Genomic DNA, 21,018 nt, shown 5'->3' on the forward strand with positions numbered 1-21,018 from the left:
TCTGTTTAAGTATTTTTCTTCCAGCACTTAGGATCTTTGAAGGACAACGTGCCTGTGGAAGACCATATTACAAGTCTGCAGTGTTTGGCCTCTTGGGTTGTCTTCTCTCCTGGATTACGCTACCTCATATTCAACCAAATTGTTACCTGGCTTTAATTTCAGTGTCAAGATCTTTTCTTCTTTTTTTGTGTGTGCTACTTTAGGAGCCATATTGTGCTGCAGTTCTCTTAATTGGTCAGGCAGTGAGACTGTAAATGAGATATCCCTAAGCTTGTCTTGAAATTACTTCTTTTTGATAGGTAAAGCATGCCTAGGATTATTGTATCACCAATCACACTTACCTTTTGTGATTAAAAAGTCATTTGTAGCTATAAATTCATGCTGTGAGATCTAGTTTTGTATTTTGCAAGTTGCGTATCATAAAATTTATCCATTGTGCAGCGATTTCAATTATGTTTTAGTATCATTGGTATTTTTTGTTATTTTGTTTAATTTATACAAACTGCCCATGATACTTGAGTAAAATGTATTATATTTGGGAACAGTGCCCTTAGACGAAAAATGCTACCATTCTCTCTTCCTGCAGTGCTGGTATTAAAAGTCACTTTGTTGCTCAGTTCTGCCAGAGGCATGTTGTGATTAACTCTGGTGTGAAAACTTCTTGTTTCATCTTTTTGGAGTGCATCTTTCACTTGGAATACCTGATTTAATTCCATGCTTTCTGTGTGTGCTGAGCTCTGCATGATGCCCTTATCTTGGTCCTTGCTCCATTTTTTCCTCCTGCTATGGTCTTGCCTGTTCCAGATACTGTTCTTTGCTTGGAATTTCAAACTTGTGGGTTTTGAAAACGATCCCGAAAAGATAAAAGTTCCCAACAAGTATAGTACTGATCAGTGAAGTTTCCAGTGTCTGTGCTGCTGCTTTTTGTTTATTTTTGTCTTCTGTCTTAACTTGCTCAGCCACAGCTCTTAACGCATTCAGATTTCTTGTGGTAAAAGCTCAATTTTTTCTAACATTTTTTAAAAATAGAAAACAGTAATTCTAATTTTCTTTTTCAGCCTTGCTTTTCTTTTGTAAAGACTCTAAGTGCCTTCAATCTGGAAGAGTTCTTTTGAGTTTTGTCCCTGGTGTAGTGTTGATGTGAGTATTATCATCGCACGCCAGTTTTTTATCAGACAAATAAAACTTGAAGTGCTGTTGACCTGTGCAGTGCTTCAAAAATTCCACCTGGAGAGCATCAATCCTGCTTACTCAGTGGAATGAGTCAGTGTCATCAGCAAACTTGTTGATCAATTCCTTTTTCAGATCAGACAGTCAGAACTGCTAGTATCAGCAGTGGACTTGGGAGCACACCACGATAATTAGAACTGGTGAATTAGGAATTAATTTTAGCCGTAAGGCTGATGTCCTAGGAGTGTATTTTGTCAATATATCTACATTATGAATTTTTCTTTTCCTACAGAGGCCCCTGTAAAGTAAAATTAAAATATTTGTTTAGATGCATCTAAAATTACATAAGCTTTGAACTGTTGAATTTAAAACAAAACTTGAACAAAGATGGTGCCTATCCTATGACACAAGACAGGTGAATATAAATTGCATGTAAGAAAATGTTGCAGACACTGAACAGCAGGAGTAGTTCTACTGATTTGTCATCTTTGGTCTCAGCTGTCAGTCCACTTATTTGTTCCTGGTAACACCAGCGTGTTGCCCAACGGAGCCATTGTGCCCTTTGTAGTTGTGGTGCCTTCATTCTTTCACTGCTCTTTTCTGACCTCAAGCAGATGAAAACCAGGTGAAAATCCTTTTGAGAAGCATTATGAGCCTTGTAATGTTTCTGTTTGGCATTAGCAAAGTCCTTCCTAGTTCTGCTAAAAATCATCAGTTATTCTTTGCCTTCTGGCAGTTAAGAAGTATATAAAAAAGTCTCACTGAGCTATATATAGGATGTGACATAAATCCAGCATAATCTGATGACATTCTTGTATTCCTATTCTCTAACTTCCTTTTGCCACCTCCTGTGAGTAACTGTCTTCTCTATCTCGCCTGCCCTTTATGGGCTGTCTCCTGCTTTGTGATACATAAACACATACTGCCACATTTCTTCTAAGATCACTTACTGTTCTCAGTCATTTACTGCATAAGATATGTGGCACAATATATTCATATGTCTGGCAGTATGACAGCTTTCTGTGATCTGTGTTAAATACAAGCACAGCACGTGAATGTGATGCTGACTGATACAAGCAGCAAATCACAGAATCTAGTGATGGTGAAACCTGCTAGGTTTAGTCTATTTTCTCTAGTTTTCAGTTCTTTCTTACCTTATCTTATTTTCTTATGCTGTTGTTTGATTTTAGTATTCTTAGATGCCAGCATGACCTACAGTTGTCCTAAAATTTTTTCTAATGCAGTTTCTAACTCCTGAAGTTAGTAAGTGAGCATCCTTCCTTATATAGTGACCTGGAGATGATAATTGTCCTTTCTTTCCCTTCTGATCATCCTTATTTTTTCCCTGTTCCTGTTTCCATGCTGTCTTTCATCTACATGGTTATTGCTGTCTTCATTGTCTTTTTCTAATTGATGGGTTTTATTCTCTGTTCTCTAATTTATTGTAGTTTTTTTTCTTCTTTTACCCTAAGAAACAGGAAGCATTCTTGCGTCTTTCACTGATTATGTGAAGGAAGGTCATATATGGATTACATGAAGGAGGGTCGTATATGCTGTAGTCACTTACCTGATTGCTGTAGATTCAGAGGAAACTAACTGGTTGTGGTTAGAGGCAAAAGCCTGGGTCTGCAACCTGTGGCATGTGTACTGTAGCTGTAACTGCATTGGGGAGCAAGGATGTGTGGTAGATAGTTTTCAAATGTTAGTTGTTTGATTAACTAAGGAGTACCTAGGTGTTGGGATGGATCCAGAGTTAATACATCTGATTCCCTTTTCATTGTTTATTTTCTGATGTGTGCACACCCCTTCTGACAGCCTTTAAGTGGAGGGAAAGGGGCCTAGGAATGAGTTGATGAACACTGCCAGGGACAGGATTGTAAATGAGACCATGGGCATATGAATAGTGGAACGTTTTTTACGCTAAAACCATGTCTTCTTTGTGCAATTTATAAACTTTCCAATTGACAGTTTGTTCCAAGCTTTAAAACTGCCCTAATTTACAGAATTTGATTATAGGCTATATGTTATTTTTCTCCCTCCAGAGAAAAGGTGTAAGTTTCAGTATTATTAATTATTTCCAACTTTATGCAGTCTGCGTGAGCTGTTGTGGGAAGGCCCGTGGGCTGATCTTAGAGTTGGGGAATACTGTCTATAGTTCAACCTAGGGGGTGAGCCAATTGTGGTATTTATGGGTTTTCCACTGGAATATCAAATCAAATCTGTGCCCTCCTAAGGAAAATGTCATGATGTCAAATGGATGGCTCAGTCCCTGAATGGAGTTCTCTGTTAAGAATGTCAGTGCGCCTGATGGAAGGAGTGGAAGGCTTAGTCCAATGACTATATATATATATAATATTTCTCCTTTCCTCTTCCAATAGGATTGTTCCACTTAAAAGAAGTTAAAATTGAAGTTTTCTAAAAGTTGTACTGCTTTGGTCTCCTGTCACCTGTGTTGTGGTAGCTGTTTCATCATCATAAAAGACTGAACTTTAAGAGCCTTCAGCAACAGAAATCGCCTAAGTGCAGAGCAATAATATTTATTAGTCTAAGCTCATTACTTAATATTTTTGTAGAGCTTTTAGGGAACCATGGTTTCTAGGACATGTTTTTTAGCATAGTTACAGGATCATCTTTGCATAATGGTCTTCTTGCCTACATGATACCAGAAAAATTGTTTTTACAGCCTGCTCTTGAGGTGAAGAATAAATGATCATTGCTAAACCTTTCTCACATTGTCATATTTTAATCTTGAAGTAAAATTAAAATATTTGTTTAGATGCATCTAAAATTACATAAGCTTTGAACTGTTGAATTTAAAACAAAACTTGAACAAAGATGGTGCCTATCCTATGACACAAGACAGGTGAATATAAATTGCATGTAAGAAAATGTTGCAGACACTGAACAGCAGGAGTAGTTCTACTGATTTGTCATCTTTGGTCTCAGCTGTCAGTCCACTTATTTGTTCCTGGTAACACCAGCGTGTTGCCCAACGGAGCCATTGTGCCCTTTGTAGTTGTGGTGCCTTCATTCTTTCACTGCTCTTTTCTGACCTCAAGCAGATGAAAACCAGGTGAAAATCCTTTTGAGAAGCATTATGAGCCTTGTAATGTTTCTGTTTGGCATTAGCAAAGTCCTTCCTAGTTCTGCTAAAAATCATCAGTTATTCTTTGCCTTCTGGCAGTTAAGAAGTATATAAAAAAGTCTCACTGAGCTATATATAGGATGTGACATAAATCCAGCATAATCTGATGACATTCTTGTATTCCTATTCTCTAACTTCCTTTTGCCACCTCCTGTGAGTAACTGTCTTCTCTATCTCGCCTGCCCTTTATGGGCTGTCTCCTGCTTTGTGATACATAAACACATACTGCCACATTTCTTCTAAGATCACTTACTGTTCTCAGTCATTTACTGCATAAGATATGTGGCACAATATATTCATATGTCTGGCAGTATGACAGCTTTCTGTGATCTGTGTTAAATACAAGCACAGCACGTGAATGTGATGCTGACTGATACAAGCAGCAAATCACAGAATCTAGTGATGGTGAAACCTGCTAGGTTTAGTCTATTTTCTCTAGTTTTCAGTTCTTTCTTACCTTATCTTATTTTCTTATGCTGTTGTTTGATTTTAGTATTCTTAGATGCCAGCATGACCTACAGTTGTCCTAAAATTTTTTCTAATGCAGTTTCTAACTCCTGAAGTTAGTAAGTGAGCATCCTTCCTTATATAGTGACCTGGAGATGATAATTGTCCTTTCTTTCCCTTCTGATCATCCTTATTTTTTCCCTGTTCCTGTTTCCATGCTGTCTTTCATCTACATGGTTATTGCTGTCTTCATTGTCTTTTTCTAATTGATGGGTTTTATTCTCTGTTCTCTAATTTATTGTAGTTTTTTTTCTTCTTTTACCCTAAGAAACAGGAAGCATTCTTGCGTCTTTCACTGATTATGTGAAGGAAGGTCATATATGGATTACATGAAGGAGGGTCGTATATGCTGTAGTCACTTACCTGATTGCTGTAGATTCAGAGGAAACTAACTGGTTGTGGTTAGAGGCAAAAGCCTGGGTCTGCAACCTGTGGCATGTGTACTGTAGCTGTAACTGCATTGGGGAGCAAGGATGTGTGGTAGATAGTTTTCAAATGTTAGTTGTTTGATTAACTAAGGAGTACCTAGGTGTTGGGATGGATCCAGAGTTAATACATCTGATTCCCTTTTCATTGTTTATTTTCTGATGTGTGCACACCCCTTCTGACAGCCTTTAAGTGGAGGGAAAGGGGCCTAGGAATGAGTTGATGAACACTGCCAGGGACAGGATTGTAAATGAGACCATGGGCATATGAATAGTGGAACGTTTTTTACGCTAAAACCATGTCTTCTTTGTGCAATTTATAAACTTTCCAATTGACAGTTTGTTCCAAGCTTTAAAACTGCCCTAATTTACAGAATTTGATTATAGGCTATATGTTATTTTTCTCCCTCCAGAGAAAAGGTGTAAGTTTCAGTATTATTAATTATTTCCAACTTTATGCAGTCTGCGTGAGCTGTTGTGGGAAGGCCCGTGGGCTGATCTTAGAGTTGGGGAATACTGTCTATAGTTCAACCTAGGGGGTGAGCCAATTGTGGTATTTATGGGTTTTCCACTGGAATATCAAATCAAATCTGTGCCCTCCTAAGGAAAATGTCATGATGTCAAATGGATGGCTCAGTCCCTGAATGGAGTTCTCTGTTAAGAATGTCAGTGCGCCTGATGGAAGGAGTGGAAGGCTTAGTCCAATGACTATATATATATATAATATTTCTCCTTTCCTCTTCCAATAGGATTGTTCCACTTAAAAGAAGTTAAAATTGAAGTTTTCTAAAAGTTGTACTGCTTTGGTCTCCTGTCACCTGTGTTGTGGTAGCTGTTTCATCATCATAAAAGACTGAACTTTAAGAGCCTTCAGCAACAGAAATCGCCTAAGTGCAGAGCAATAATATTTATTAGTCTAAGCTCATTACTTAATATTTTTGTAGAGCTTTTAGGGAACCATGGTTTCTAGGACATGTTTTTTAGCATAGTTACAGGATCATCTTTGCATAATGGTCTTCTTGCCTACATGATACCAGAAAAATTGTTTTTACAGCCTGCTCTTGAGGTGAAGAATAAATGATCATTGCTAAACCTTTCTCACATTGTCATATTTTAATCTTGATCCAATTATTTACACTGAGCAGCAAGATACAGGGTGCTAGGGCCCAGACAGAAAGGAAAATTTACTCCTGTGGCTTGATATTTTAAAATCCCCAGAAGAGGACGAACGGTTTTGTTTGGAGGAAACTAACAAGAAAAATGATTCCTTTCCTGGACTTCTATTTGACCAGTAAATGTGAAAGAAGGATTAATTTATAGATTAAGAAACAGAAAAGTTTTTCAATTTCCTTCCTGTCTCAGCAGTTAAGATCTCCGATTTGAGTTTTCTGTCTACATGCCCTAGGCTTGTAAGGATCCCAGTGTGTCTTCATTATGACTGCAGGGAGTCAGACTGCACAAATCTAATTGTGGGTTCAGGTCCTTACTTCGTTGTTCTATGCTGCCCATTAATGTGCATGTACTCTACTGACACTGGTGTCTTTGAAAAAATAATGTATTGCATAAAGTCATATGCATCTTCTGATGTAATATAATAAAATAAACGTTATGAGGAACTAACCTGTTTAAGGGTGGAGGGGGTAATATCCATTTACTTGGAAAGCAGAGGAGTTGGAAGTCAGGCACTGTTGTTATGGACATATATTTTATTTCTCTCAAATTCTTTTCAGGGTCAGTGAAGAAAAGGAGGTGACAGAAGAACGGCTGAAAGCTGAACAGGAGTCATTTGAGAAGAAGATCAGACAGCTAGAGGAACAGAATGAACTTATCATCAAGGAAAGGGAAGATATCCTTTAAAAATATGTGCAGGGGCTCACTGTCTGAAATAAAAAGTGAACTACAGAGAAATAATTGTTCTAATTTATGGCAGAGAATAAATCTGCATGTGCTGCCATTCAAAAGCAATCACAGAGATGACTTGTCAGCATGTGATGGTGGTTCATTTGAGCTTAAAACTGCCATCCAGCTGTTCATATGATGTTGTTTTGCTATGAAATAGATATTTGTCAACTAAAAACGACAATAAGGAATTTATGCATGAGAATACATTTATAGATTATTTTTTTTTACTTAATCCTGTTAGGTTGTTGTAATTGAGGTCTAAAACTTGCATGGTATTCCAGTGCTCTCTGTATCCAGAGAAAGACAACTTACACTGAAGGCATATAAACTGTATGTATGTACCAATAGGTTTAGATAGTTCAGCCTTTTTTTGGTGTAGCTTTTGTTTGATTTTTATATAAAGTTAGCTTATTCTCTTTTCTTGCAGGCTGTGACTTCCATTTTTGTTAAGCTGTGTATGCTTAGTTCCAGTACTGGAATATCACATGAAAAGTTGATGTTGCAGAAATTACCATTTCCCTTAATGTGGTGTGATAGACCTTTACAAAACTCTCTTGTTCATTTCTCTTCCAAATCTTTGATATTGATGCTTTCCTGTTTAATTCCTCAGAAGGCTAATGGTTGACTACAGTGGGATATGGAAGAGACAGTGCTGCAACTACAGCAAAAGCAAATAGAATGTGATTTTTCACGAGCTGTATTTCAAGTAGGGAGGATACTAATGCTATTTTAAAAAGCATTGATGAAAACTAGTGCACAATACTATTTTCAGTCTCGAGTCATCCCTTGTGCAAGTAAAAAATGAAGTTAGTTAAAAAGTTGTGGAGAAGGGCTACTTAAGATGATGGGAAGACTGGAGAAGCTATTTTCAGAGATGAGACTGAAGTGTGTGCATATGCTTATGGGTAGTGACTGGCCATATAGAAGCAGGTTGAGATGGTGGTAAGTTGAATAGGGGGAGAGACAAGGCTGAGACAAAAAGCTGTGTTCAAGCTATAGGCCAGTGTTGGAACAAAAATAAATGGAGATAAACAATCCACAAACTTAAACATGAAGTTAGAGGAGGGTTCTTGAAAACTGAGCAATGATATTTCTCAGTTTAGCACTGGAAGGCTTAACAAAAAAAAGCTTTTTTATGATGGAGCTTGGTTGGCTTACGAAAGGAATTCAAAGGAATTCAGTGATAGGTGTTCTCTGTCAGCAGGGGATTGCCCTTGATGACCCAGAACATCCCTTGTAGCACAGTGGCACTTGCATTGATAGAAAGAATTTGGTCTGTTTGTACTAAATAATATACACATCAATAAGCTTAGCCGGGCATGGAACACTTCCTGGAAAATATTAAATCTGATGTATTTAAGAGCCATTGGATGTGACTACAACTCTTTTACATTGATTTCACTGAAGTCAGTATTTTGTATTTTTATATTACATCTTGTGTTTTCAGTTAGCTCATGAATGTGGGTGGGATGTATGTTCCTGATTAATATTTTTTAATTTATCCACATAAACCTTTCACTAGTTCATCTAAGGTTTATTTAGCTACTGGGAAGTAGGCATGCTTGCTTGGTTGTTTTTGGGTTGTTTTATTTTTTTTTGTTTCTTTTACTACAAATAGATTGAACAAGCATGAATACTTTTTCAGAAGTCTGGTAGACGTGGCAGAAGGTTAATGCATGCAATTTTACACTTCATAAAACTCTGTAAAATCTAGAAATATAAAACAAGGTTATAATTTAAACCAATATAATTTTAAGTACTGCAGTACTTGTCTCTCATACATGAATGATTCAAGATCCTCAACCTACTTCTGATCAGTTAATTTTTTTATCTTTAAGCTTGTTGCAGAGACAAGAAATGGTAGAAATGCCTTACCAAAGTTGAATAAAGATTCTGGTTGTTTTCAAGAACAGCAACTTGAAATTCTTCAAGCTCTTCTGAAATGTACAGACTTCAGTTGCAAATAAGATATCAGGGATATAATACCATAAGAAAAAGCCCTGGTAAAATCAATTTTACTTACTTTTTTTTTTCCCCCTCCCCCAAAGCTGGCTTCTTCTCTATAAAATTACTTTATCTAGCCCAGTATTTAAAATTACCCTATATTAATGAATTGGTGCTTCTGATATAACAGAATATCCAATGGAGTGTAATTTCAACTTGATGAAGGTTTAATTTGAATAGCACAGGGAGCGTGGTTTCAGCAACATGTGTTTTGTTTTTTTTTCTTAAGACTCTTGCAGCAGAGATATGCTTTGTGTGCTTGAAATCCCTACTTTAAAGGCAGATTTTCCTCATTTTGTTGTGGTTGATTTTTTTTTTTTTTTTGAGAAGCTATGTGGATCCATCCATTCAAATTCATTGCTGATGAACTATGACAAAAGTTTTGGGAGGTAGGGCAGTAGGTGGCATGCAGTGATTTCACGGCAAAACTTACCAGTATTGAAAAAACAGTATCTGTCTGTAGCCTAGTCTTACATTTGCTTTGGAGTTAGTCAGTGCTGTCTGGGTAGGGAGCAACAACTAAAATTTCATGCAAACTTAAAAGTACATTCTATCCCTCCATTGCAGTTGAAACTTTGAAATTTGAGTAGGGCATGCAGTTAATGGAGGACAACTTTGATGAGCATGCTGTGAATCATAAATAGACCAGCCTGTTGTCAGGGTTGCCAAATACTTATTATCACAGCGTTGAGGAAAATAAGGATTTCAAGTAGTCTTCTGGTCTGCTCCTTTTCCCTAAAGTGGTATCATTAGACCTGACATATTGTCTTATACTGTGCTCAAAAGTAGATATTTTGGCTTAGTTTTTCACAGGGCATTGCCACTTGAAACTGACTTCTTTCAAAAGAAACTTGATCTAAGGTGTTTCAACCAGTTCTAGTACCAAAATAGGATCAAACCTTTATTTTATCTATAATTAACTCTTGTAGCCTTTTTTCTAAGAAGTTCTAGTGCTGCTGTTCTTTGGAGATGTGATGCTTAGTGGTGTAAGGTACACATGCTGTGATGACATCTTCTGCAGTTCTTACGAAAATCCACCCAGTTGGGCTGAACTGGACAGTCGAGTAACAGGTGATCCCATTCTTTTGATGCCCTCCACAATGAGAGCAACTTAGAGCTATGAGGATGAGGAAAGTGGTGGAAAAATTAATCTTCTGAAAGGGAAGACCAAGCAGGAGGTAGAGGGGAAAATGTAAGCGGAGTCTGTACTGGGGAAGTGAGAACTAGAACCTGTCTGGAAGTAAAGACTTGGAAAAGGAAGTTGGGCTGGGCATGGCTGATGCAAAGTAAAGCCTGTGACTGATGAGTTCAGAAGTGTTTGGGATAAGCATTCAGGTTTAAGGAAGAGCCAGGATCAAGTCGGGTGGCCTAGATCAGTCAGATGATGGTGAGACAGCTGCTGAAAGAAGGAATGTGCCTGTTCAGTGTATTCTAGCACCCTCCAAACTTTGAAAGAGAATTTGGGACTAAGCTTATGTGACAAGGCTCACCATGTCCTGCTGGAGCGTGTCCAGAGGAGAGCCACGAGGACGATCCGAGGGCTGGAGCACCTCTCCTATGAGGAGAGGCTGAGAGAGTTGGGGCTGTTCATCCTGGAGAAGAGGGGGCTCCGGGGAGATCTTATTGCGGCCTTCCAGTACCTAAAGGGAGTCTACAGGAGAGCTGGGGAAGGACTTTTTACTAGGGTGTGTAGTGATAGGATGAGGGGGAATGGCTTTAAACTTGAAGAGGGCGGGTTTAGATTAGACATTAGGATGAAGTTTTTGCCTTTGAGGGTGGTGAGGCACTGGAACAGGTTGCCCAGAGAGGTTGTTGAGGCCCCATCCCTGGAGGTGTTGAAGGCCAGGCTGGACGTGGCCTTGGGCAACCTGGTCTAGTGGGAGGTGTCCCTGTCTATGGCAGGGGGGTTGGAGCTCGATGATCTTCAAGGTCTTTTCCAACCTAAACCATTATTTGATTCTATATGTAACCAACCTTCCTTTCTTCCTCAGCATCTACTCTTAGTATTTGTCTTCTCCTTGCTTCTGTATTCCCAGATCATGATGGATACATACCAGGTTACTGAACTGTGCTTCTAGTAGCAATCTAAACTCTGGTGTTGCCTTTGGAGTGTTTGACTTGCAAGTTCAATGTTCTTATTTTTGTTGTTTCACTTGCATTTCCAGAATAAGGGATGAGCAGCGTGCACCATGTTATTCTCTTTGGTTACTTGCACTGCCCCTTCTTCCTCTTCTGCTGGGAGCTGTTAAAGAGAAAAGCTTCTGGCTTTCCTTTTGTTTCTGGCATATTTTCAAGGACCTATTATTTATTTAGGTCCCAAATAAGATTTAATTTAAGAAACAGGAAAATGTCTTTTGTAAGATGCCCCAGTACTGTCATGATAGATGTCTGAGGAAAAAAATGATGATAATAAGATTATTAAGAAACAAATACTACTGTTATTTCAGAGCCCAAAGAAATTATGTTATGGTCTTTAGCTTTTCTTGTTATCACCATTAAGGATTTTTTTCATGTAAATTTGATGGTGTTGCATAAATGAAGAAGCAAAACAGCCTTAACATTTCTGTGAAGATTTATTAATTGGAGAAGACAGAACTTCTTAAAAAAAAAAAATTAAAAAATTGGTTATTGAATTCTATTGAATGCTGAAATTATGATTTTGGAGACAAAGAATAGGGAGGTAAAGGGAAGAAGAGATTCTGATTATTTCAAACATATTGTTTTCTTTTTGTAAATTTAAACTTATCAGCCCTACTAAACTGCTGTATTGGTTTATATTTAGAATGTACCTGGGTTACTTAAGCTTTTTGTGGGAATTATTTCCTGACTGAGAATGGTCTGTTGATTTGAAGACCCAGCCAAGTTCGTACAACAAATCCCATAGGATTTACTTTGCCAGTCTTAAAAATGATGACAGGCTCTGTTTACATATGTCCTTAATTTTGTAACTTAGGACTACTTAATTAGTTGATTTTGCATTCAGTAACATGAATATTAATTTAACGTAAACAGTTCATTTGCTGGTATTGTTACTGAGACATAGAATATTAATTTGCTGGAAGAATAATGGGCCTCTTATAAGCGTTATCTAGAGTCTTCAATAAAATGCTTTTAGTTTTGCCATAGTACTCATCATTACATTACTCTTGCATATACTCATAAATTAGTACTGTTTACATATTTTCTCCTTTTCCTATCTTTGTGTGCTAATGTAGAATTAGTATTATTTTTCAGAAGAAAAATAGTTGCTGACTTGGTTAAGGCCAAAGAACAAGATGATAGAAAAGCAGGTATCACGGTAGAGATTTACAATTTACTTGTTTGTTCTGTCATACTTACTTTTCTCTATAGTGCTGAATTTGCTTTTCCGAAAATGGGGAGAGAAATAGGCACTTCTGTTTCCTTTCCTTTCTTAATCTGACCCACGAAGTTGTCATCACAGGTGAAGAAACAAACATAAGGTCTTTCATAGAAAGCTTTTGGCTGAATGTATTGTTGAATGTGCGGTCCTCATGTCCCGCTTAACAGATGTATGTGTGTGTGCCTCCCCAGGGCTGCTGTTTGCAGAAGGACAGTTAGTCTGAAATCACGATGACAACAGAGTGTCATAGAGAAATGGGATATGGAAATTAAGAGTGTAGTTAAGCACGTATATATGAAAGTTGGATCCCTGCCTTATTGCCTGCTGTCCCCCCTGCCCCCCCCAAAAATAATAAAAGTCAAAAAGAAAATTTCTATATAGAGAAAAATTTGCTGTTTGCAGGAAACTTGTTCCTACTGCTTTTGAAAGTCAGGTTATTTATTTAAAACTCAGTAACAATTTTAGGGTTTAACTTTAGCTAAGTGTAAGGGTGATTTTTGCTTTTGTTATAGTTTCTGCAATACAGTTCCTGACAGTATAGTTGCTGACAAGTTATGAACTGAGGGTTTGGAATGACCATCATAGTTTTTCTTTTATTTCTCAACTTGTCTCCCTCACCTTATTGTTTTAAATTTTTCCCTTCCTATTTTTTTGTATGTGAATGCATACCGTGTATCTTTGCGCATCATTATTTGTTTGAAGGCACGTGAGGAGAATGGAAAAAAGTAGTATTTTGCTCCTTTCTTCCATTTTATCCAACGTGTTTCCCTCACTGTTATTATAGGTCTTTTACTAGTAAATGTTTCTGAGCAACCATTATGGTCTATTGAATAAAAGCTGAACTTATTAAAAAGTCCCTGAATATTTATACGCTATTCTGTAACAGCAGTATTGGCTAAATAATGTATGTATTCAAGAACTTCTTAAATGTAGAAGAATCAGTCAAGGACTATTGGGTAAATAAGATATTTTGAATTTTTCATGAACTTTTAAACTAAAACAAGGTGAAACATATTGTAATGTTGAGTGTTCAAATGGATCAACGACTGGAGATTCATTTAAAGCTCAGCTTTCTATGTTTAATCCTAGCTAGTGCCTTAGAGCACAAGCTAGCCACATTGTGCGTGTTATGAAGTGATCCAGAATCAACAGGCAGCATCTAAACAATCAACGTGAGCCTCTGTAGAATGTGAGCTAGATAGGTTCTTTGCCCTAAAACTTCACAGTCAGTGGTGCAGGATTGTTTGTGTGATGGTACTGTCAATACAGAAGTATAGCTGTGGGATAAGAGAAGCAGAGCTGCTTTGTAATTTATACTGTAAAGCATGGAACAACATTGTTCTGTGTGTGCCTGACTGAATAGGAGAAGACTCTCCTAACCAGCAGCTCTAGCGTAGAATTTTGGAGGCTCACTGAGGTGAGTGCTGAGGGCTAGTAGTATTCTTGCCATCTCCTCTGTTTCATGATATTTTTATACTGTGGTGATCTGTTTCTGGTACTAGAGACTTGGTGTTTGCCAGCTGCAGTCTTACTGGCTGAAGAGCTAGAGTTCTGCTCTGCCAGGTTGTTGACAACCGGTGGTAGGTATATGCTTCACAGAGAGCCTGTCGTCTAGCTCTGGAGGATGACTGGTATCTTAAACACAGACATGATATTATCTATACTAACTGTGTGGTGTGGATCTCAGAACTGGATATGATGATGAGCTGCCCCTGTCTGAACTTAATGGGAGAGACCCGTCATTAGAAGTGCATCTTCAGCCATGGCAATCTCGTATATCAACATGTTACCATAATGAAAAAATCTGAAGTAGGTCAGGTAAAAGGTATTTCTCTGTAGAAGTCACGCTGGTGAGAAGGGCTGTGTCTCAGGTGAAAGGCAGATCTTTCTTTTTTCAGGCACTTAAACTGACCAGGCTGCTTACCTGACTGAATTTGGCCCCTGCTTTTGTGGCTATTACTGAAACATTCGGTTTTAGGCATGTGAGCTTTCAAAGTGATGTGGTTTTGAGTTAAATTTTCCTTTATGACATTTGGCTTATTTGAAAACAAAGACTGAGATCTCTTAAAAGGAGGCACAAATGGGAAAATGAGATCATTAATTGTTGAAGCTGGTACTGTAACAAATTGACTAGAAGTGTGGATTCAGAGAAATTGATGTACTTTATCCTTCCAAACTAAATGAATTCTCCATCTGCTTCAGCTTCTCAACTATAATGAGGACGTTGGGCTGACTCTGCTATTGGTTTCTCTGTCTTCCTGAACTATTTTGGAAAGTTTAAACATTTCTTGCATGATTAAATACACTTTCAATAAATCAATCTCATAATAATTGTTGTTCAGGAGAGTTCATTATTCAGTTTAGTCTTTTAAATTACTGTTCTTCTTTAAAGGATTCTTCTGACGTAATGGCTTCTGCTAAATCCATTTTCCATGCTCTGGCTTGTAATTACTTTAGATTTGAAGAATAAAATGAATGGCTTTATTATTAATCAGTAGTAAATTTGTCTTACTGTTTTTAACCTTACAGTGGCCTTCGCTCATGAAATAGTTTTAATGGTCTAGATAGCAAAACACTTCATACCTTTCTTTCAACAGAGATATAGTGAAAGCAATCAGACATTTTTGTATTTTTTCTTCCACTGCCCACCCATTAAACATTTGTCACAGTGACTGTGATCGTGTCTGTATTTGCTGTTGTATGCTGTCAGCTGCTGGCCCTCTGAAAGCCTAGTTTTGCTACCTGCTTTTAGACTGTATTTTTTCAGGCTGGTGTAGCCTTTATTTTTGCCTTATGCTACGGAGAGCATTAAACTTGGCATTAATTTAGCATTGGCTATTATACTGGACATTGGGCTATATGAACTTTGTCACTGTTCATGCATGATGAAAACTTAAACTGTTTCTTTCCTTTTTTCTATTGTTGTGGTGTTTCATAGTTCTTACTGACAATGCTTTTGTAGTCCAATGAGTTGCCTGTCTTTGCTGTGACTTTTAGTAGCAGTGTGACATCTTGGACTGAAGTTTTATAGCACTGGAGACAGGACAGATAACTGTCCTATGTGAATCTTCCCATTTGCCATCAGTTCTTTGTTCATATTCCCTTGTAAGGTTGTTCAAACCCATCCTTAATTTTAAACTGCCAGTCAATGCAAATTAATATAAAAGCATTTTCAGCCTTGCTGAACTTCTTAGAATCTAGTGGATGTTACCTTAATATCTCATTTTCAGAGACTGCTTTAGAAAATGAAAGTGCGTTAGTTGTAGAGTTATAGACATTCAGTAAATCTCAGCATTTAATTTCTGTAGGGATTCATTGCTATAACAGCACTGTGTTGGTTTTGTTTCCTCTATCAAGTGTAATGGTTAAATAGGGCTAAGAATTTCTCAAGTAATGCTGAGGAATTGGAGAAAACATCCAAAGAGGAATGAACAGCATCCTTGAAGTCTTAATTCCATGGCTCTGTAAGAGGTCATTAAAAGTGTAACTGTAAAACTGGATGGAACTTATCAACAACTTCAAATACAACAACTTCATAGAAGATTTCCATATGTGCCTTTTATCCTTAATTCTATTCATATTACGCCTCCTTGCTCTAGTGTCAGGAATTGTAGTTTTTTCATTTCACATCTGTTTTTCAGTTCACATACTAGTGGGTATATGTTTATTTAAATGTATTTTTAATTGTGGAAATGGTGAGTTTTTACTGATGGCAGTATGGTCACTTTCATTGCGTATATGTCGAGAGTTTTACATGAGGTTAGCCCCTTCTTGGGACAAAAAATACCTCAGGGTTATAGCACAGGGAGTACAGTTGTAGTAATAAAGATTATGTTGCTGATAAGTTCCCCTCAAGGCCCCATGATGGTAATACCCCTATATTTTGTCTTTAAAGAAAACTGCTGAGAGCCAATAATTTTTTTGTATGTGTCCCATTTTCATTAATGCATGGTAATTGATGGAGTTGCAGTGACTTGTAACAGTAATGAGTTTCAAACATAAGAATGCACTCCTTTCTAAATATGTGAGCACTGCTGGGGTTTAAAAGCATACTAAATCAGTTGCTTTAGTATGAATTTATTAGTTTTTTTCAGCATTAGCTTTAATAGTAGTTATTTACATAAGCGTACATCCCATTAACCGCCATCAGGGCTGGAAAACATGCTGAACTGTTCATATTTTCATATAATTATTGAACATAATGGTTTCATTTGCATTTCTAAACAGTGATGTTTCTGTCAGGCTTGGAAATAGTGTCTTTACGCAGTCCCTATTTCACATCCACTTATTTGACATCGTTAAATTTTATGCTAATGTGCTTCCCTAGAATATCATCAGTAGGACAGATGCTTGTGCTTTAATATACAAATCAGAGATGCTTTTCCCTCCCCCCTCCCCTGAACTGCAAAAGAAACAAAAAAGCATATCTGCACTTTTTGGATATAGTTTGTTTCATTCTAAAGAATCTGTAAGAAATTAAACTTAGCTTTCACCCCTACTAGTCACTTCCAAATGTTGTGACAGATACCTTCTTTAGGAAGGATGGGAGACGATCCTCCACATGAAGGAGGAAGTGTCTTCTAAAATTCAAGTTAATGATGTGTTAAAATAAAGATTGTAGCCTTGAGATTGCCTCATGTGTAAGGCATGGAGCCTTATATAGCAAGTTGCCTGTCTAGGCAGCGGTCCATGGACTGGCTTTCCTGACAGCAGACCATCGCTGTAGAGAAGGCTGAGGAAGGGAGCAGTTTCAGCTGCTAGACTTGGTGCTTCTCAGCAGAAGTGCATTTGGAATTGTACATTTTCAGGTTTTTAGTTTTACATTTAAAATACATTTTTTTTTTGTTTTGTAATTTTGCAGACAGGCAGAGGTATATGAGCCCTCGCTAAGTGGGGGTGGTGGTTGTTGTATGATCAGTGTTGCTTTGATTCTTCATATGTACGTAAGAGCTTTGATACTTGTACAGAAGTTAATAGTAGAAGCAGAGCATCAAAAACCGAAGAGATAGGGCCAGTAATTGCAGTTCTGAATGTGGAAATGATGGAATAAAAATAAATAAATAATCAACACCATCACCAAAACCACACTGCTTTTCTTCCATTTAAAAATGAAATTATTATGTCTCATCTTGTCCTGTATGAACTTTATCTTAGGATGACTTGCCTACAGTTGTAAGTAGAGTGTGAAAGGTAGAGCAGGTGAGCACAACCTGTAGTGTGCAGCTGTGGTCAGAGGAAAATGTGAATATCAAGATGTATAATATGTTGCTTACGAGTCAGATGTGGCCCACGTGAATAACCGTGGAAACCCAGTTAATCTCCAACTCAGTTCTGTGCTTTTACTGAGTTACAATACGTGCCACTGGGCAACTCTGCTATCTTCTCTCCTGCTTACCTATTTGAAAAAATGAGGTACTGCTTGCTGGCCTTTGTGTGATGTGAAAGGTTGAACGTATGCATGTCGCTTTCTTATGGCATTTCACGGACATCCTCAGCCTTGACCAATACAAACACTGTGTATCTCTGAAAATATTAAATAAAACCAAAAATGTTAGTATCAGGCAAAGACTGAGAGAAGCGTGTCACACAGATTTATCATTTTCATTGTTTTATACATAAAAATAAATGTTAAAAAATGCCTGTCTTCTTGGACATGTCATAAAGATTTGAAGAAGGCACCCAAATGGAAAAGGGTACTTGGACTGAAATGAAAAGGCATATTTTATGCATAAAGGGCCATGTGAGCAAACTGGAGATATACTCTGATGGGTTCTGGGCTTATGGTGTCTTTAATTATAGATGATTAACAATTTGGTAGTTGCTTTGCAGACAAGTATACAGACAAAAATCCCTGCTGGGAGATGCTTGCAGTCTAAGACCTCATTCTGGTGTTGTCTGTAGAGCTATATTTAAGTCACAAGAAGTAGTAATATTAATACAACAAGAAAAAATTTGCTTTCATTGTCTCAGAGAAAACCGTTGGCTTTTTAAAGTATTTCTGTCACAGTTTTGAACTTGCAATACTGCGTGCAACCAGTTTCTAGGAAACAATTTGGAGCAAGGTGCTTTTAGGTAAACCTTTTAATTGGGGTTAAAATAGGACGCTTCGAAGTGGGGTAGCCATTGGTGAGATGCGCTAATTTCAGCTGGTAAGTACTGGGAAATTTAAAGACAGCACCTCTGCCATGCAGAGCAGACTGTTGTACTGCAGAGCTTCTGAGCTGACCTCTTGTCAACTTCTCATTTGAATCCTGAAAGAAGGCTCTAGGTAATTGGCAAGTATCCTTATTTTAATATGCGGCCATAAAAAGTTAAAGTATGATGATTTTTAACATCAGAAGATTAACATTTTACCTTTAAATAAAATATGATTAACTGGTATAGAATTAAAAGTAATAGAACTGAAATATTCAAACTATGACTCTGTGGTGTCAGATTATGCATCAAGTGTGACAGTTTAAGTACTGAAGTGATTTAAAAATGATCCAGCTGAAGGATGTATATCCCAAGTATCAAGAATAAAATGGAATAAAACAATCGTGGCTATCCAAACTTTCTCAAACCCTCCTGGCTGGAGGAACCAGGAAATCAAAAAGTAGCTTTATTTACAGTGACTGTGTCTTGCCCAGTGCCAGTGCAGGTGCAGCAAGGGAATACTCTGCATGCTGTGACAGCATCCTAAACTATGATTTTAAGCCTTTCAGATGATGATTATGCTTAAATTTAATTGCCAGGCCAAGACTATTGCTTCTGGATCCATCTACGAGCAAGGTTCAAATATGATCGATCTAGCAATGTGCCTTTTCTTTCAGCAGTTTTCATTCAGCCAGGCTTCTTATTATCTCTGTACAGTTTAATTTCTGGAAGATTGGCACATGTTTTGATAAATGAAACCCCATATTTACTATCTGAACTACTTAGTGTTACTGTTTGGAAATCTGAAAATGCCATTGTGAAGGTCTGTCATTCGACTTCTGCATATTTTAAGTCCTTGTTAGTAAAAATGATTTTTCTCCCCACATAGTAGTTTTGTAAACTCAGATTGGAATTTGACAGTAAACTGGCATCTTGCTGTCTTCTGAAGTCCTGCAAATGAAGTTTTTGAGTACAATTTGGGCATTTAGTAATTCTCTTGTAGATGTTTTCAGCAGGTTTGTGCACATAAAGCTATGATGCCTTGAAGTTGTTTATGAAGCATCAAGAGGAGGAGTGAAATGTGGCTCATGTTCCAAAATGCAAAAATAAAAGAAGTGGTAAATAAATTGTACTATGGTCACAATGATTGGCAGGTCTAATTTTGTTTACATCCAGGGAACAGGATACTGAAGTAAGAGGGTGTTGCTTTCATGTAGTTTCTTCAGAGAGTAGAACTTTAGTAATTCTGTAAAAATGCGAGCAAAGCACTTAACAGCCTTCATAGTATGTGACATCTTCCAGTTACACTGCTCAGGTGCTTATGTGATTTCTTCATATTTCATTATTTTCAGGGAGAACTTTCTCGGTTGCTATAAGTATTGTTAGCCACATTGATAAAACATCCTTAGATGCTTTTAAAGATGTTACTCATCATCTCTTAACAGTGCAGAATAAGACTCAAGTGAGCACAGCTCCTAAGGTCCAGCTGTCACTTTGGGTAACCGCACAAGTTCTGTGAGGCCTTACTGCTCTGTTTCAATGGGAATAACCATATTTAACTTGCCAATGCTCTTTCCTTTAATCTGCCAATAAATCTACTAAATACATTTGTCCTATGAATAGAGGGAAATTAAAAATCAGAAATAAGTTTCTAATTATATGCAGAGAGAAGTTATGGGAGCCAGTAATATAAACTTACCTTCAGGACAGGGTTTGATTGTGGAAAGGATTGCATGATATTATCTCTGGTAATGTGAGACTAGATTTTGTTACCCTGAAAAGTCTCTTGGTTTCCTCAGAAAGCCATCTTGGTACACTGCCTTAGGTATTTCTGCTGTAAAGTCAGGGGATCTGTGCACAGACCATCAATCTTAGTTAGTTTTAATGAACTATTTATATTGAACTTGTATCATGTTGGCAAGGTTCATGTTGTGTATTACACTCCTCTTTCTGGAAGCGGCCACAGGACAGTCCAAAGAATTTATCTACTATATAATTGTATTGTTCTGACTGAACAGTGAATGCATTGGAGGTTCTCCTGGCTCATTTGCAGGCAACGGATGAGCATCAGGAACCTCCTGGCCCACTCGAAGAATCCTCATAACATATTTCCGTTCATAAAGCTGTAAATACCTGCCTTGGTGCACTTACTACTTCTCTCCCCGTGCCATTTTTTGAAGGGTCATTGTTTTAGAAGATCTTCTAAGGTTTTTTCAGCATCATTTAATTTCCAAGCTAGACACAGTCACAGCTAGCTTAACCATGAAGTTAAGAACAAGTTGTTCTTGTGCCAGTGTTTTGCTTAAATAGATCTTCATTCTATTTAATGTTTATGGAGAAGGGATTAGAGCAATAGACATTCTCCATCT

At 37.5% G+C, this 21,018-nt stretch overlaps 1 protein-coding gene across 1 annotated transcript in view; it reads left to right on the forward strand.

Moving 5' to 3' along the window:
- Positions 1-21,018, forward strand: part of KIAA1328 (KIAA1328 ortholog) — a 147,461-nt gene that overhangs the window by 11,075 nt on the left and 115,368 nt on the right. The window contains exon 5 of the mRNA XM_009886423.1: positions 6,978-7,093. Coding sequence (XP_009884725.1) covers positions 6,978-7,093 — 116 coding nt within the window. The remainder of the gene's footprint in view (positions 1-6,977; positions 7,094-21,018) is intronic.

The sequence above is a fragment of the Charadrius vociferus genome, unplaced genomic scaffold (assembly GCF_000708025.1).
Source record: "Charadrius vociferus isolate BGI_N301 unplaced genomic scaffold, ASM70802v2 scaffold595, whole genome shotgun sequence".
NCBI lineage: Eukaryota > Metazoa > Chordata > Aves > Charadriiformes > Charadriidae > Charadrius > Charadrius vociferus.